General features: G+C 41.6%; 1 protein-coding gene and 1 long non-coding RNA gene across 2 annotated transcripts in view; one reads left to right on the top strand and one right to left on the bottom strand.

Annotated features, from left to right (window-relative positions):
- The window catches only part of cckbra (cholecystokinin B receptor a), a 30,749-nt gene extending 24,327 nt beyond the window's left edge, over positions 1–6,422 (top strand). The window contains exons 4-5 of the mRNA XM_085796057.1: positions 4,133–4,260; positions 5,434–6,422. Of these exons, the coding sequence (XP_085652183.1) occupies positions 4,133–4,260; positions 5,434–6,014 (709 nt within the window). The 3' untranslated portion in view covers positions 6,015–6,422. The remainder of the gene's footprint in view (positions 1–4,132; positions 4,261–5,433) is intronic.
- LOC146990620 (uncharacterized) overlaps positions 3,869–18,776 on the bottom strand; it is a 31,897-nt gene continuing 16,989 nt past the window's right edge. Inside the window, exon 3 of the long non-coding RNA XR_015037489.1 lies at positions 3,869–3,963. This is a non-coding gene — a long non-coding RNA (uncharacterized LOC146990620). The remainder of the gene's footprint in view (positions 3,964–18,776) is intronic.

Genomic DNA, 18,776 nt, shown 5'->3' with positions numbered 1-18,776 from the left:
GAAGAATGCATGTCTCCATTTTGAGGATGATAATGTCAAAGTCCAGGGGTCCTCAATGTGTGCGGAGAAGGAGGGAGCATATGCAAAAGGTCAGCAGAGAAATGATTAGTGCTACATTAGGGAAGTCATCCATCCATGGGGCCTCTGAGGACCAATAAATGCTGCTTGCTGTGACAAAAGCTCCCAAGGTAGATTAGAGCATCTCAGGGGTTTTAGAGGTGTCCCTAAACAAATTTAGGTCCAGCAAGATGGCAGAATTAAAATAGAAAAGAAGGAGAAGAAGAAGCCAAACATTGTATTCACTACTTGACAGTCTTTCATGGTCAAACTCTGTGAAGAATTCAGTTTTCTCTGACTGTCTATCAAACTCTTAAGCTTCACTGGGAAAGACGAGGCAGTGGGAGACCAGTTAATTAGTCTGCTCCGTTGAGGAGGAGGAGGAGGAAGAAAGTGGAGGCTCAGACGTCAAAAGTTCCAGATGTGTCAAAGAGCACGAGGGCCTTTCAAGTTTTAATTCACAGTTTCATCATGACCTGTCTTTTTAAATTACACTGACATTAAGAGTTAAATCGGTAACACCTTCTTCTTCCATCTACCTCTCGCTGGAAATGGCTCATTTTTTCTCTGCTAATGAAGCGGTGCACGGAGACACTGAACCCTCCAGAATTAGACTGAAATCACGATCTAAGATGACGGGCAAATGACAGCATTAAATAGTTAATGAAGCAATTTTGTCGCGTCAAATCCAGTGTGATGATTTTAAAGTTTTATAATGATGATAATACATGGCACGCGTCTGTTTTACATAAAAAAAATGTGATGTCCTCTGGTGGGATGGTAATCTTATTAATCTTATTCACTACTGGAAATCAATATACTGCATAAGGCCGATATTTCAACATGATCAAGCAAATTTGTATTGAGGAGAAACCAGGTTGTGTTTTGGTTCTTCCTCATCCCAGAACATAAAATAAACATTTCAAAAACACATTTAATGATCGCATATTTACATAATAAGGCTTGGAGTGCTCACCTCACCTACAATTATCATGCACCATTACAGCAGTTTAGATATATTTTAATATTTTATACCATCTCCCATAGTTTCATAGTATCCAGTACTTGGTTTACCTGCCAAATGTCAGTTCAACTGGCACAAAACAACAATTATTTTGCAATTAAAATTGGCTCTGGCTTACTCGCACCACTGGCTACAGATCATTTATTTTGCGGGGCTGCAGTTCACACAATGAAAACTCGGAGCAGTCAAGTGTTTCAACAGAGTGAATGGGATATTTTTGACAGATTTCATTCCAGGAGCAAACATCTGGCTGGCATTTAACAGCTTGGATCTCAGGATTTACACATAGCAATTGGTCATTGTGTGTTATTGTGCTTCATGTAAATAGAAATGTGTAGTTTTTCCTTTAAGAGGCTCATTTGTAAGAATATTAACTGGAAATATATTAGTTTTACTTCATTATGGTTTAAACCCAAAACACTGCAGAGGTGGCAGAGCTTTTTTCCACTCTGAGTAATAATTAAAAAGAAGTTAAAACTCATCTTCCCCAGTTGATCATTGATCATTTAGGTGTCCTGGGAGCAGTCAAAAGACAGAGCTCATGTTTTTTTCATGTGTCCCCTTTGCTTCAGCTTCATCCATCTGGGTTTCCCCTAGAGGCAAAGCACACACAGAAATCTACCAGCACCTTTTTTTCCCTCCTCTTTTTAGTGTGTTCCCACACGCCTACATGTTCGCTTCCTGACAGCTTTTATCAGAACAGAACAGATTTTCACTATCAAACATGCATCTGATGAGGGGCCGCGACTGAAGCCTTTCTTTCTTGTTTTCTTTCGGTAAATGTGAAGTAAAAGAGAGAGAGACGGAGGGTCACAGAGGAAGACATTAGAATATCAGAGAATGGATGAAACCCCTGTTCCTTCCTCTCCGTCGCTTTCATGTGCTGACTGATGTGCGCCGCAGACAGCGGTGGTTAAGAGGAGCATTCTCTGATTAAGATGAATCAAAAGGTAGACGTGGCCACAGATGGTAAAGATACATTACTATGATCAAAGTGAAAGCTGTACAATTTCCTGATCCTATTTATTCACTCTGTCCCCTTTGTAGTTTTCTCTTCTGCAGTAATTGCACAAAGTTTTCATTAATTTGCCTCATTGATCTATACTTTTATGATGCCAGGTCTCATTCGTCGTGCTATTACTGCATGCTATAACAAAACTATAGTGTTTGGGGACAGAATATAGTGATATAAATGGGCCTGAGCTCACGGTTGAAAATTTCCCCCCGTCATTGTTTTGTTCAGTTTTTTTGGTCTTTGCTCAGTTGATGGCTTTTTTCTTTGAGGTGTCATCAGTCCAGGCACTCGGGGGAGCCGTGATCATTCTCCTTTCACCGCAAGAAGGAACATTTATGAACAGCTGAATGCGCAGCCTGGAGCTTTGGATAGTTAAAGTGTATTACATATTCAACCATGTTAGTTTGAGAAAGTATTGTTTCATGCTGCAAACGACCTCTTAAAATAGTCTTGTGTTGTGAAATAAGTAACTTTCCACACTGTTTACACTGTGTCACGCTGTGTTCACATAATCTCCTGTTGTCACCATGTGTCAATATGCACTGTGTTACTGTGTAAACTGTCAATATGTCAATATGTTCACTTTAATAAGGTCACGTTGAAATCCACCCCTGGGTTAAACAGGATGGCTCCCATCTTCAGGGTGTGCTGCTGTACCTGCAGCAGCTAACTGATCCAACTGGTCCAACTAATCCACATCGCTCTGTAACCTGAGCGCAGGATGTTTGAAAACAGTTAAACGCCATTTAGCAGTTTGCTGTGCTCCCGTGACCCAAAAATAAATTATTAAATATCATTAACTGTCACTTAATCCATGATACCAGTCACTGTACATATTTGCATTACATAGATGAACTTACTGTATAAACACCAGTGCCTTTTAGCAAATAGTTTAATAGTTTAATCTTGCCATATACTTTAATGCAACAGTAATAATAATCCAATTATGGAATAATATAATGTTGACAGGAACCTAATGTCTTCTCTGGTGTAATGAGCAGTTTAACTTATCTACTTTCATGTATTTCTTTATTTACTTGTACCTGTGTGTTTTCACAGTGTGGGTTTACTTCTTAAGTTAATGGTCTGAATATTTCTTCCACAACTAATCTAACCTAAGTCACAATAATTCAGCAGCTCACCAGACGGGAAAGGATATTGATATGATTGAATGGAAGTTCCAAATGGATAAAAGGTTCAATATGGAGAATGCTTATTAAAAGCTGAATTTCCTTTAGCGGTGCCACCACTTTTTTTTTTTTTTCCCACTCAGACGAGAGCTGTGACAGGGGGTCAGAGGCTCTGATCATGCAGGCTTGGTTTTCAGCCAAAACGTGGAAGGAGCCTCCACTCTCCCTGTAACAAGTCATTTATCTAACATCACAATTAGTCCTAAGCTGTTTAATGAAGGTTAAAATAAAACATAAGATAAATATCCTGCATAGCTCTTCTCCTCTGCTCCTCTGATCAGAGCAACGGTGTGTTATACTAAGCAACGGTCTTGCAACCAACTGCTGGCATTATTGTTCTGTTGTCGCAATTCTTATCTCTGATCAATAGATCGTGGTTTTCTGCTCATTCTCCATATTCAACCTTTAGCTTGCAGCAGTGTTTAAAATGTGTAGGGACATATGGCATCAGTACGAATGCTTTAAGAGGCAGATACAAATATTCTAAGAAGCGATAGGAGGGTGAACTGCAGGGTGACTGAGGAGGAGGCCGACAGCCTGCAGAGGGAAACTGCAAAACTGGCCCAGGGTGCTGCAATACCTTTTTTGCCAAACAGCGTGGGGGCACCGAGGGCCACTGGGAGGGGTCAGCCATCTGCACAGCCTCCAGCACGGCTCCGACACATGCACAAAGGCGTCTGAGGAAAGAAGGATATACAGTTTGTTATTCACTAGAAAGTTTTCCAGAGTTATATCTTCGGGTAACAACAGCAAGTCAAAGCTGGAGGTTTTGTTTGAGCTGAATCAGTTGTTATTGTTTCTCAGCGCTGTGCTATTTTTTTTTAAAACCTCTCTCTTTCTATCCAGGTATGTGCTGCTGCTGTTCACTCTGTTCTTCATCCCTGGAGTGGTGATGATTATAGCCTACGGTCTGATCTCCAGAGAGCTCTACCGAGGCATTCAGTTTGAGCTGAGCCAGAACGCAGAGACCACTGGTGAGATCCATCAAAAACCCAGTCCAAACCACTAAAGCCTCTTGGTTCACATTGATTTAGCTCGTACCTGCGATGACAACATCTTTTCCACTTTTTATAGACCCATAGGAAACTGCTGCTGTGAATTCTAACAGACAGAAACAATGGCAGAGTTCTGCACTTGTTACGTCCAAAAATACACTTCTTCTCAGCTGGCACCAAGTCTGCTTAGCTTTATAGTTTATTACAACAATATACCACAAATGTATTTCCTTCAGGTGAATTGCAAGTGCTGTTATGGTGCACCAGTTTCCATGGAGTCCAGTCTTGTGCGTAATTCTTCAAGGTTGAGTCTGATCTAAAATAGCCTTCTGTGGCAACTGTTAATCTTGCTAGATGTACTTCTTTGTAATACATCCAAACAATGAACCTCCATCCTTTGCAGTGAGACTGTGATTTGAGCCTCATACCAAGTTATATAGCATCGTAACTCAAACACTTAAAGGGATAGTTCACCCAAAATTCAAATTTCACTCATTATCTACTCACCCTCATGTCGACTAAGGGCTGGGAGAAGTTTCAGAGTCTTCCGTGCCTTCTCTGAGTTACAGCGGGGCTCCGTGCAGCACTGCATGTCCATATGACGGTTGCGAACGGAGCTCACTTTTCTTCGTCCAAAAAGACACACCAAAAACCATCCAAATACCTCCACACAGCTCGTCTGTAATGTCCCTCTTGTATTGAAGCCCCAAATCTTTTGGACGGACCAGGAAGAGAAGCTTCCGCTACAAATAAGCTTAAAGTATAGACTTATTCAATTTTTTTCGGAACAATTTCTCATGATGGGGCTTCAATACAAGAGGGACATTACAGGCGAGCACTATGGAGGTATGGAGGTATTTGGATGTTTTTTGGTGTGTCTTTTTGGACGAAGAAAAGTGAGCTCCGTTCGCAACCGTCATATGGACATGCAGTGCTGCACGGAGTCCCTTAGTCAACATGAGGGTGAGTAGATAATGAGTGAAATTTGAATTTTGGGTGAACTATCCCTTTAAGCATTTTCAGAAAGATAAAGTTGTAAACACCTTTGATGCTGTCCTGATATTCACATTTTTATGGCCCCTCATAAATTATATTGATGGTTTTTACGTGTAAGGTGAATAATCTCAAACTAACTCTTCGGCTCCTCCACAGGCCAAAAGAACGGTGTGAGCCGAGCTGTGGGCTCCAACGATGACGATGACGGCTGCTACATCCAGGTGGCCAAAAAACCCTCCTCCGCTGTGGAGCTCCCCACCCTCTCTGCTGCTTCCTCCAGCGCCACCACCCAGGCCAAGGCTGAGCGCCCCCGCAGCAACACGTCGAAGGCCAAGCTGCAGGCCAAGCGGCGAGTCATCCGCATGCTGATGGTGATCGTAGCGCTCTTCTTCATCTGCTGGATGCCCCTGTACTCGGCCAACACCTGGAAGGCCTTTGACCTGAGGTCGGCCTCCAAAGCGCTCTCGGGAGCCCCCATCTCCTTCATCCACCTGCTGTCCTACACCTCCGCCTGCGTGAACCCCGTCATTTACTGCTTCATGAATACGCGCTTCCGCAAGGCCCTGCTGTCCACCTTCGCCTGCTGCTGCCGCAACCGGCTCTGCCGCCAGTGCTGGTGTTGCAGGAAGAGGGACGGAGGGGAGGACGGCATGACCGGCACCTCCATGGCCACGTCGATGGCCACCTCCATGTCCAAGTTCAGCTACACCACCGTCAGCACGGCCGGCACCTGCTGAGGAGGAGGTGTGTGTGGTCACATCTGGCAGCAGCTTCTGCGTGCACCATCTGTTTTTCACTCTTTATCTTAACATGCAGTTAATAGGTCATACGCTGAGTGGTATCCCTAGCCTGGTTTAATGAGGTCAAATTAAATGGTCTCGTTCAAATTCCATGTGCATGGTTGCAGAGTGCGAGGAAGGGAAAACACCTTTTTAGTTTAATGGCGTTCTTTTTTTCTTCTGTTTAATTGGCAGCATCCGCTTTGTTGCATTGTGAAGAGAAACATCAAGTGCCTGTGCTCTTTGTGAGGCTTCGTCATGGTGGGTTGTTCGCTGATAGAGACGGACACTTAAGTGGAAAAACTACGCTGAAAATATGAGTCCTGTGTACGTGTAAATGCTGTCTGTATGTTCGTTCTGACTGTGCCAAAGGTGAAGACACATCAGTATGGACTTTTTGTGGACGTCTTTTGTGTTGCTAAGGTGATTGGTTCCCAGCTGGAGCCAGAATAATCATCCTGTGCCTGTGAAGTGTTCATAATCAACACATGTGCACACAAACTAAGACAAATGGAAGATAATACCACACACTTTGGTAACTCCTTCCTGTTTACACCAAAATATATCAGAGCTACAAGCTTATCGTTTACTTGTGGGTGGTGTTTTGCTCTTGTTGTGTTATGTTTCATCTGTTCTTGAGCGTATAACAGATTGTGCACAGATTCAAACTGATTTATTTAGGTGACACTGTTGGCTTCTTTGTAATGACAGGAGTTTTTTTTTTTTTTTTTTTTTGCAGGATGATAAAGCAAGAAACATGGGAGCATTAAAATTTTGCCTCATCTGAGCATTCGTCTCCCATCAGTGCAGCTGTAAATGTATGCTGAATTCGGATGCAGATGTCAATATTAGGGCGTGAATGAGCAAAAAAAAAAAAAAAACGTTGCACACAGTCGATCCATGAAAGGCTGTTTCACACATTTGCTCCAGTCTGCCCCTGCCACCCTGGCACAGGGAAAGTGCTTCAGTCAAACACACCTTCTCTGCTCAATTATCTCTGTGGCTCTGTGGTGTCTTTTATATCCTCTCCCTCCCTGCCCTCCACTGCAGCGCTGCCAATTACTCTAAGCGTTACCTAAGTACAAAGACCCCGTTTCCAGGCTTAGACTAACGAGGTGTTTCTCAGGGACCCTCTCCTGCGGTGCAAATCTCACGACTTCACCTCTGTGAAGCAGACACAAACATCTCTGCTCGCTCGCTCTGTGTGAGCCCTTCAGTTCTTTGAAAAATAATAACAACTAACTCGGTTTATTAAGAACCTTTACACAAAGCGTACGGCTCAAAGAGCGCCATAAAGAGAGCCAAGAAAATCTGACACACGATGGTTGGAACGCAACTAAGTGGCATTAAGAACAGCACTAAAACATTAAATTGGACCAAGAATAAAAGCTAAAAGATAAAATGCAAAACTTTAAAGGAATATTTTGGGGATTCACTTTGATGCCTGTTGAGTCAGAGCCAGAAGACGGTTTCTCTAGTTAACATGGAGGCTGTTAGGACATAATGTTTGGATCAAACGGAGCATTTTCACTTGTAGTTTTGTCCGACTTGTTTCATGTTGAAGCTTTCTTTCATAGCTTGTGTTGTCATATGGTCGGCAGCCGTGGTGGCATTAACTCGAGAATGAAAAATCATCCAGACTTTCCCTTTAAAAGCCACTTGAAGCACAGATTAAGTATCTGTACAATCTTTTTATACAACACAAAGTAACCAATAGAAATTATTTATGACTTCTTCAGATAATTTTGCCAAAATATGATGTTATACTAAATAAGATAAAACAGATTCCAGATTGCATCTGTTGTCCTCTGCTGCACAAAAACAACTGGATTTGTGTGAAGCAGTGTGATGTTAAATTTTCCTCCTACATATCATGTGCACATTTATCACTTTAAAGTTAGGTTTCCTCTTTTTCGTGGCCTCTCATCACACAGACCAGACACTTCTCACTCCCTGCAGCAAACCCCCATCCACCCACTCTTTTATCCTTTTTGATGCAGAGGCGTATGAATACATGAATGACAATAGTGAGTGGGTGACAGCGGAGATTTGCAGGAGCATGCACTGTCCAAAGGAGGTTTACAGGCGGTGGCAGAGGTGGCGGCGAGTTTGGCTCAGAGACACACAATTGGCACACAAAAAATCCCCAACAGAGCTTTCTCTGTCAACACTATGTCTGGCGGCTTCAACTCTGGGTGCTCTTTTGTAATTAAAGCAGGAGACAATGAGTGATTTCTATGTCTTTGCCAGCACTTGAGAGCCTGTCAGTCTGTTTAGGATCTATTTGACAGTCTGTGCACCTTTTACTCCTCCATCCAATTAGATTTATTACAAAAGTTTTGTGGCCATTATGAAATTGCAGCCTGTAGTTTAATGAAATGCAGATATGATAAGTGATCCCTTATTCCAAATTTGTTATTGTTTTTCATTTCATTTATTCACAAAGTAAATCTCAGTCTCTGCTCATGTGCATTATGAATGAACAGTGCAAAAATGTCTGGGTAGCCTTGTTCAGTTAGTTATGGTGAAAGCCTCCCAGAGAGACTGAGATTGTCTTGAAAATGTTCTGCTTTTATAACTGTTTAACTATTCACCTCCGCACCTCAACAGATTTAGATTTGCATTATTAAATATGAGCAAACCACCTTGTCTTAAAGCTGCTACTTTCTTATTTACATAGCTACTTAGAGTCAAAATAGTTTTTTACTCTGAACCCTGAAGTTATTGCGACAAGCACTCACTTCAGGATATGGCAGGGAATTATTTTAAAGCAACAGCTTGACAACTGAGGGAATCTGTTAATGCAATGTTTTCTTAAAACACCAATTTTATGGTTTCATAGGTGACTGGTTTAAAGTATATTTAGTATAATATATACATCTTTGAACGGTCAGGCTAGCCATTTCTTCCAGACTAAGCAGGTGCTGACTGTAGCTTTGTGTGTGGCATACAAACAAAATGCCCAGCAGTTTTTTGAAGGTTATATAGAGCACTTTGACAATGCAAATGAGGCCAAAAAATATTATCATGTACTAAAAATCGTGTACAAGCACACAACTACAGTAAAAGACTTTGTTATCACCTGTAAATGGCCCTAAATATGTTTATCCTTATTTAGTTATTTGAGGCAATAAAAGAGGGTAACGTCATGATTGGTAGCTGTGAGGATTAGTTTAAGCGGGTGTATGAGCACAAGGTGGCGATGCTTTAAATAATGGCTTCATTTTTGTACCCTGGGAGGAAGCGGAGACGTGTCGCCCATCTTTATTAAGTCAAAGGCTACCGAGAGAATTGATTTCTTCCGTAACAGAAGTTCACAGACTCATAAAAACGAGGCAAAATGCTTTTCTATGGTGATTAATCTTAATCTGACCCTGTCCCCAGAACTATACCTGATGCAAATTGAAACTGAAATGAGACGGAGGCATGGGACTGTGCACACAGTTGGTTTCTCTCTTATCTCTTCCTCCCTAAACAAGAATCCCATTAGGTGCTTCAGGCAGCACACTTTGGAGTGAAATATGCGCCCATATACTATATATATAAATAATAATTTGCCTCTTTAGCTCTGCACACAACGCGTGGAGCAATTTTGATCACCTCGGGACATAAAAGAAGTGAATGTAAGAAATATAAATTGCAGTGTCACCTTTCATAAATGTCACTTTTTTTGGCAGGGAAACAGTAAGCTCCTCGGATTTGTGATGATTCATTAGTGCTCGCTTAATAAAAATTAAAAAAAAAAAAGATGTGTAAATAACCAGTTTCCACAGATAATCTGCTCTTTATTTAAGATGCTCATGATGATTTTTACTTTCAGGAGGATTTGCATGTTCTCTTATTAAGTCTTGTAAACTCTCTCTGCTCACCTTGACTTGACTAAATCCTTTAAAATGCTACAAAAGAAGCTGTTTTTCTCAGTTCCTGAAATTTGGCCTCTGGGACTTTTCAGCCAGCAGTACTGACAAAGCTTTCATAAGTAAATTAGAAGTTATTTCTCAATTATTTATCATGGCTTCCTTGACAACGGTTGAGAGTGAAATGAGTCTCTGGTGGATTTTCTTTTTTTTTTTCCTCAGGCACAGACTGAAAGTATTTTGTTTTGGCCCACAGGTTCAGCACCTGAGTAGAAACACGGTTTATGTGAGCTGTCAGAGAATCTGCTCTCATCTGTTCCTTTTCATGTTCACTTTTCTTCTTCAGCCTTAAAAACAAGGAGGAATACGGAAGCTTTCACAGCTCCTCGTCCTTCTCAGAGGCCGGTTCTTTCCTGCTTCCTCTGAGGGGGGGGTGGGCATCTCAAGTGTTAACTCGTGTGTCAAGTTAGAGCCTCGGCTTCATGGAAAGTAAACAAACTGAGAAATGCTGCAGTGAAGAGCAGGTGCAGAGACGGAGGTGACGAAACCACATATTTAGCTTTTATTAACGCTGGGAATCCTTCTCTGACGGTGAAGTTGTCTGTGTTTGTGCGTCTAAATGCGATAAGTGTTTACCAGCGCTCGTCTCCAGGTCTGCTGATTTTTACCATTATTATTATTTCTGCCACATCTGGTGCCTGCTTGTGCTAAATTGTAATAATATAAATGTGTAATTGTCTGTTAACCAGAGCTCACAACGTCAGTGAGAGGTTATAAATGTGAGGTTATTGATGTTTGTGATGTTTTGCTTTCACTGTACCTCCTTCTACGTATGATATAATTATTGATGATGCAGCGGTCTGGTTTGGTTCATGGTTACTGGCTGTATGTGCAGTGTGTTTTTTCATGCCAAATGTACATTATTTAAGAAAATAATAAATATTGGATAAAATATGATGTTTTGTGTGTGAGAGCATGTCTGATCATTTTAATAAAAAAGAGGCCAAAGGATGAATCTGCCTCTGAATAAGCAGCTCTCCAGCGACAGAGAGTAAATATACTATACAGCGCTCAAATATCCCGATGATTTATAAAATAGCAGCAAACAACGCCAGGTCTGCTTCCCCTCTGTATGATTCAAAGTCCTCTTGGGGATGGGAAGCCCTCAGGAAGTCCACACTTCACGGGCCCTGGGATGAGGAACAGGCTGAATGCTCAGGAGTCAGCCGTCGCCATAGCAACACACCCAGGCCACAACTTTAATCTGTTGTCTTGGTTCCAGAGAAATCGAGAAAGGCGCACATTTCTTTCATCCTTCAGAGACATGGATCTTGCCCGGTGTAAAAACAGAAATGCATTTGTTGTTTGTTTGGTTTTTTTTTCTCTCCCTCGGACACACTGCCTGCGAAGAAATGCACCCAGGCATTTTAAATATTTTACACAGTTGGAGCGCAACAGTGAGATATGGACATCTCCTGAATATTAATGATTGCTGTGCTGTTTATTTTTGTATTGGATATCAGTTAGGAGCTGTTTTGTGCTTTAATGTACATAAGGAGATGTGGCATTAAACATTTAAAATATATTTTTTGTAGCTTTAAATCATATTAGATTATTCAAGTCTAAAGTCTATGCAATATTTCTTTGTCCTGATATTTTTTCAGAGTAGACAAAAAATTCTCCTGTGTTGTTCACATTTGGTATTCAATAGCTTTTGTTTGCTGTGATGATAGTTTTAAAGCTGCTTTTGTCGATATTTTTTATAATTAATGGATGAAGATTCCTTAAAGAGATTAACCTGCAAAATTATCAGACATCTAGGCTACAGTTTTCTCGCAATTTGTGAAACTATTTAGCATCTTTCTGCCAGCTCCAAAGAAGAGGACTATTTGATGTCCAAGATAAAGCAGTTAAAACACAAGCTTACATCAGTTTATGTAGATAAAATGGCAGTTCTCCTGCTGCAATACGAGTCTACCACAGATGGCTTTCAGCTTTGTTTTAATCGAAAAACTCTGATTGCCAACAAGTTTGCCAAGTTCTCTTATAAGGTAATATCAGTGTTGTGTTTCGAGCTTGTTTTCCAGTGCCACTGAGTTGAAACCAAGAAAACAATGGGCCTGTTGTAAACAAGGACAAGAGGTCACATCCAATACGTTTGCAACATAAAAGCTACAGGTTGCTCATGATCTGCCTTTGTGACGCATCTGCAACAACAGACAGGAGCAGCTTGTCCCTGGTGCCGTCCTCATCCTCTTGTCCCCTTTAGCTACACAATATGAGAAGACAGAGAAGTGCTATCAAGATGATCTGGAGTCCTTTGAAACCTGTTTTTTTTCCCCTCCCCCCCAAAAAAACTACTTTTCATGCCTACAAAGTGGAACTCACATTCATCGACTGCAAGCAACTGACAGCACAGCATTGCATCCTAATGTTTAAGGCTGTTACTCAGCTATTCAGGACTTGTACAGCTGCGGAGCTCAATGCTGTTAACTCATCTGTAATCCCAGAGAACCATGTGTTTCCCAGGGTTTGCATGCTGCAGGTGCCCATACTATATATTCTGTAGCCTACACACCATTAGCCCACTGATTCCCCCACACTATTTGTCATGGCTACCGTTCTGCCACAGGGTTCAGGAGCGGAAGTGAACAGCTGGGAGTCTGGTAAATGGACACAGCTTCTCTGTTGCACCCCACCCACCCACCCACCACCCAACAGAGCTACAAAGACACATCGTTTATCTTCTCACTGTACCAGGTATTCCTACAGACTCATCCCCATCTCCAACACATTTCTCATCATCCCCTGGTGTTCCTCCTCCTCCCTGTGGGAGAGAGGATATGTGGATGCGGGCCTCTTCCATAATAGACCTGACCAGCAGGTTAGAGTCGTGGTATACCTTATATCTGTGCAGGGGTTCTGTCAACATACAGCAGGATCACTGCGTCCAAACAGCCTATAGGAATAAATAAAACTATGGCTGGTGGTTTGGCTAGATTTCATCCTACAATACATCTACTGTACGTGTTGCTCTGGACCTTCCTGTATGGCTTATAATTGCATGCAATGTTTAGGTTGTGTTTATTTCTAGAGGCAAGAGCGTGTGTTGGTATTTTCATCAACACAAAGGAAGCCAGTGTGAGCTGCAAAAGTCTTCAGGGCAATAATTATTAATTACTTATTAATTGTTTTTTTTCTGTGCAATTCATAAACCCTCTTTTGTGTGTGTGTTTTTTTTAGTCTGTGTTTGACTGTTGTGTCCTTAGGTCTTAGACGTGTGTTGTCTTTTAAGATACTCGATGCTCTTTTTAAATTGCCCCCAGGGGACAAATGAAGTGTTTTTGAATTTAATTGAACTGAATTGAATTTTAATGAGAGCCAGACATGGTGCGCTGATGAGAGGTGCGTTAAACTACCTGTGTCCAGGGAAGTTAATTCAAGTATAATAACACATTTTCACGGTATGTTTTGAGACCTAACACAAACAATCCCACTTTATTGAAGCATATTGTGTCATAAACTACTGTCCATGAATGTGGCCTCCATGATCTCATTTTGGAGCCAGACTCAAGAGGCAATTTAAGAAACGACAGCTTTTACACCACAGTGTTGGCTTCAGCTGCAGTTTGGTTTTTATCCTCAGATAAAAGAGCAATCTTAATCCTAACACTTACCGAGTACTTACCGAGTATGTTTCATCACAAACAAGCTAATTGTTTTGGTGCTTTTCGTTCCATTTCCTCTGCTGATATACTGTAAAAACAATGTGAGCACAAAACTAAATATTGTTCAGCTCCCAGGTCTCACAGCTCTTTCCAATTTCCTCAACTTAACGTCCCTGGCACGTTGAGGCAGTGAGGATGTCAGTGACATGACATGCAGCCAGATGAATGGCATTTGAAGGGAGGCCAAGATTAAGCTGTGCCACCATAGTTGTCATTCTTGTCTGGCAGCACGAAGCACTGATGGCTATAATGACTCCTATTACTAAAGCAGGGCGTGATAACCGTCCTAATGGCCCATTGTGGAAACCAAGCCTCAGGGTCGTTGCTCCCACCTTGGACATGTCGGCCAGAGAGAGACATTTATTTGCAATTATCACGACGACGTCCTTCTGTTATTCAAAGTTTCCCTTGTCACTGACGGCTCAGGATTTTTTATTGGTCTGATACGCAATTTAGTTGCTAAGTAACCGCAGTGAAAAGAACAGTCTCCAAGGTACAAAATCAGACATATTGCTTAAAAGAAATACACGTTGAGTGGTTTTGTTAGTTCTGAGACTGTGGACAACGAAGAGGGGGCAGTTACATTTCAAAGTTAGGATTTGGAGCATATGGCCTGAGACACGGCATTGTTGGGAAAGTGCAAATTTTCCACGTCTATGCCTCAGAACGATACACGGTGTCCAAATTATGACAACTTGTGGGAACCTCCTCCTCTCGCAGTAATTTTATGCTTGCTGATGGGGTTGGCACCGGGCTGCATTTCACTGCAGAGAGTAATCACTTGGCTGGTGATATGGGAGCTAAGAGTAATGGGATTGGACTTTACTTCCTTCTCCATTTGGCATTTTGTGTTGTCTGTCCTGACCATCTCCAAGCCAGGACCAACAGCTTGCTGTGCTTGGCAAGAGCCACGCATAAATTTCCTGCACCAGAGAGAAGTGTGAAGACGTGTCAGTGTAACAGGTTTATGCTCTCATCTTTTGGCATCTTTTATGTGTTGGTTCAAGATGTGCGTTTGAGTCGATTCAAGCCGACGATGAGCAGAAAAAGAGAGATATCCCTTACGCTGCATCTTCAAGAATCACATTTTAACCACGGCCCTCGTGAGACGCCGTCTAACAGATTGGGGGATGTCCTCTGGAGAAAATCTATTTCTGTGATTGAGGCTTTAAAACTGGTGACGGACGTGGGAACCCAATGAAACTCCAAATTGAAAATTACTGCTATTCCTATTACCCATGTTTTTTTTGCTGTTTCGTATTAAGAGCACTTGCACAACATTAGCAGCCTCAAAAGGACTTGAAGTTTTCCTTAGAAGGAAAATGGATTTAAGTGCTACACTGTGGAAAGAAGACGAAGAATACTTAATGTGAGGAGCTCTCAGGGTGTTGCATACTTCCCCTCTGTCACCCTGACTTTGCCACAAGAAAAACAGTCAATCTGCAGCCTGTTTATAATCTCCATGTGTAATTCACTCATTTACTGCAGCAACAATGGATCCAAAAATGAGGCTGCTTGGTTTATCATTAATGGTTTTATCAGAGAGGCAGCCATGACAAATAGTGTGGGAGTCAGTTGTGAGTGGAGTATGGGCATCTGCAGCACGCAGGGTCTGGGAAAACACATTGTTGGCTGGGATTACAGATGAGTTAACAGTGAGGAGCTCTGCAGTTGTGCAAGTGCTGACTGACTGATGAGGATGTTTTTTTCCACTTGTGTGTCTTAAGTTGCGTTAAGCTCTCATGGCCACTCTGCTATGGTGCTTGCTATTTACAGTCACCACAGTAGGGCTGGGGATCGCTACTGATTTACTGAATTGATTTGATTCCAATTCACAAGGTCCTGATTCGATTCGATATTGATTTATTTAAAGATATTTCAGCTTTAATACCAATTTACTTGTGATTTTTCACAAAACTAATGTTGCAAATTGTACAAAGATGGAACTGTCTAACCTGGTGTTTCATTAAAAACATTCATGTTTACATTAAATTGACCAAAAAGCTACAGCTACATCAATGCACATTTATTTAACATGACCCACTCAAGAAGTTAACAGTGCAACAGTGCAATGGTATACATTAAAAGATCGGTCTTTTAAGGACTTTATGAATCGATATTGGATCTTTCAAATGAAGATCGATATGAATCGGAAAATCGATTTTTTAAACCCTGCCCTACACCAATGCCTGCAAATGCCACAATATCACATATACAGTAGAGATGCCAAAATCATAATTGTGCAACGCAACACCTGAGAATGTAGACTGCCTATGATTCATGTGCTTGTTTCTTAATCATAATAAATGCACCAATGACTTCTCTGTGCCTATTTCTGGTGTGAACAGGCCTGGCTGTCTACAAAATGCATTCAGCTGTCGAGACAGTGTTGCACTCACTATGAGATCTATACTTTCTCTATATCTCAAACCCAACTGATGAGGGGTCATGAGAAATGTGTCTGGTTGGTCAGATGCTATCTATTTTTGATGTAAACCACGGTCACTGGGGACGAAGTAAAGCTGCACTCAGTCCTGATGCAACAACAGTAAGAAAATCCTTGCTACAACATAAATAATCCTCAAGGAAAAAATCATGGGCACGGACAAATAAATCAATACCCCTGATGGACCTGCTGCACCGCATAAAGGGACTATTTTCTCCATAACTCATTATGAGTGTCATCCATGGTCTTCATTAAGTTGATCATTACAGCACCAGTAATTATTACAGTGACAACATTGGAGCACACTAGTGGTCTCATTTGTGAAATCATCTCCTGTTTAATTTGCACACATTAAACAACCCTGATATGAAAAGTACTGCAGTGTCCAGTATGTGGCTCCTGAACCAAAACCAATGCTTTTCAGTGTAGCACATGGAGCTAACTAAAGCTAGCGTTGTCCCCATCCTGACATGAGAACGATTCTCTAACTACAAATTAACCAACTGGATAAAATAATTACAAACCGAGAGCCTGAGCATATACGTCACACAAGTTCATACACAGTTTACACCTTGGGGTTGAAAGTGCTGCTGCTGCCGTCTGAGGTTCGGCTGCAGCGCGGCTCAGCTCTGTACAGACAGCTGGAGAGTAGCTGAGCCTTTTATTCCTCCCTCTAAAACCCCTGTAGCGGCTCTGAGCATCCCGACATCAGACCCAAGCTCTAATGCAACGAGCAAAAGGCAAAAAGCAGTGTGGTTCTCATTTAAAGGCACAAAGTCACACATGAACTCAACATCTACAAACATGACTAATGTCTGTGCAATTACTGACCTTCCTTTGACAGAAAACTATGAATATTAATCCTACTGGGGGTTTTTTTTCAAGCACCACACTGACTAATTAATTTCAGGTTCATGCAAACATCCATGCGTAATTGTTGAAAGCTCTAACAAATAGCATTAATTAAAAAAAAACCTCAACATGCTAATGGAACAGATGCAGCAGGCTGCTAGTTAATGTCTTTACATTTGGTGTATTTGCCTTTCAAGGGGAATAAACAAAAACAGTCTGGCAGTCAAATCTGTGTGGATGATGGAAGGGTAAAATTAGCTGCAGTCTCTGTCTGAACCTTTCATTCATTTAGCAAGATTAAAAGGAGAGGTGTGTTCAAACAGACGCACAATGACTCACAATCAGTTTCAGTAAATTACTTTACCATCTTCATAATTATAAATTAATTAAAAAAAATTTAGGAGACTGCCGGGAGCGCTTCAAACTTTTGATTCATAAACAGAGATCTTATATGCAACACTGACATGTAACTGGAGACTTAGTGACATTTGTGCACAGGCAAAATAACATAAAGAAGAGAATTTCGAGATGCACGATTGATCAACGCCAATGACTCGTTAGCTAAAATATTCAACAGAATGTGGGACCTCTCTGTGCTTGCGTCACAGATATCTCCATTAACGCGAGTCAGGGAAAAAAATGAGACACAGTCATGCCGCCCACATCTCCCACATTTCCTCTGCTCCCTGATTTCCCTCTGGCTTCCCCTCTGCCAAGGCCCCCGCACCTTGGGAGTTCGAATTGAGAAGGAGAAAGAGAGCGAGAGAGAGAGGACATCATCTGTCACCCTCGTTGGCACCTCGTTACGAAAACGGTGGTTTCCGAGGGCCGCGCCACATGGCACCGGGGCACGAGGCCGCCTGTTGCTGGCACTGGGTTCACGGAGAAAGGGGCGACGAGCCAACAGGGACAGTCAGAGAGGATGCTGCTGCTTCGGCTCGGTAACATTAGAAAAATGAGCATGTGATGACGGAAAAAAGAACAGGACGACTTTGAAACTATACATCTGGCTGATACAACTTTTTGGTGGTTGGATTGGATACACTTCGGCACAGAGGTTAGAAAAAATACGCCCCACACAGCTTTGGATGGATTTCTCCGATTAAGTGCAATGCAGCCCCCAAAGGTTGAGATTACCTGACTTTTTCCCTGAGATGACTCTGGCCCTCAGTGTGACATCAAAGCAACAGGATTAAGTGCAGAGTGAGGTTGAAATAAGACACAGAAAGAAGCTGCTCTCAGCACATCAGGGTTCACTGACACTACTGAGTTTAATTATAAAGCCAGAGATGGAAATGTTTTTGAAAATCAATACTGTCTAGGAAGCTAGCAATAGCAAAAGGTGTAGCAAAGAGAAGAAAGAGGACATTGTTCCTCATAATGAAAAGTTGAATTACGAAGTCATAAAAAAATTCAAAACTGCAGCCCATTTATTTATTATCTGCTATGGCTTTACTAGGAGAGATAAGATGTACCCTTATTGATTCACTGTGGAAGAAATTCGATTTTACTCTGCAGCACAAAGAAATGGAAAGAATACATTTCCATAAAACCCTCTTCATCCAAAATGAATAGAAATGAAATTACATTAGATCAAACAGAAATAATACATACAAGAGATTAGAGCATGCGGTGTGCATCTGTGGTGCTGACGGATATAGCTCTGATTACAGTGGCTAATGTTTGCAACATCCCGGCATGTCTGTTAAAACTTGGTCACAACCGACGCTCTGAGAGAAAAATTAATCTTGAAATCTTTCTGAAACATTTGGTTTAACTCAAATCCTGGATATTATTTTCTATTGTCTCGCCATTGTTCTGTTTACTTACTATTTTA

This window comes from Trachurus japonicus, chromosome 2, assembly GCF_045865225.1.
Source record: "Trachurus japonicus isolate A0001 chromosome 2, Traja_1.0".
Taxonomy (NCBI): Eukaryota; Metazoa; Chordata; class Actinopteri; order Carangiformes; family Carangidae; genus Trachurus; species Trachurus japonicus.
Note: the sequence above shows the minus strand (reverse complement) of the source record. Positions and strands in the feature narration are given on the sequence as shown.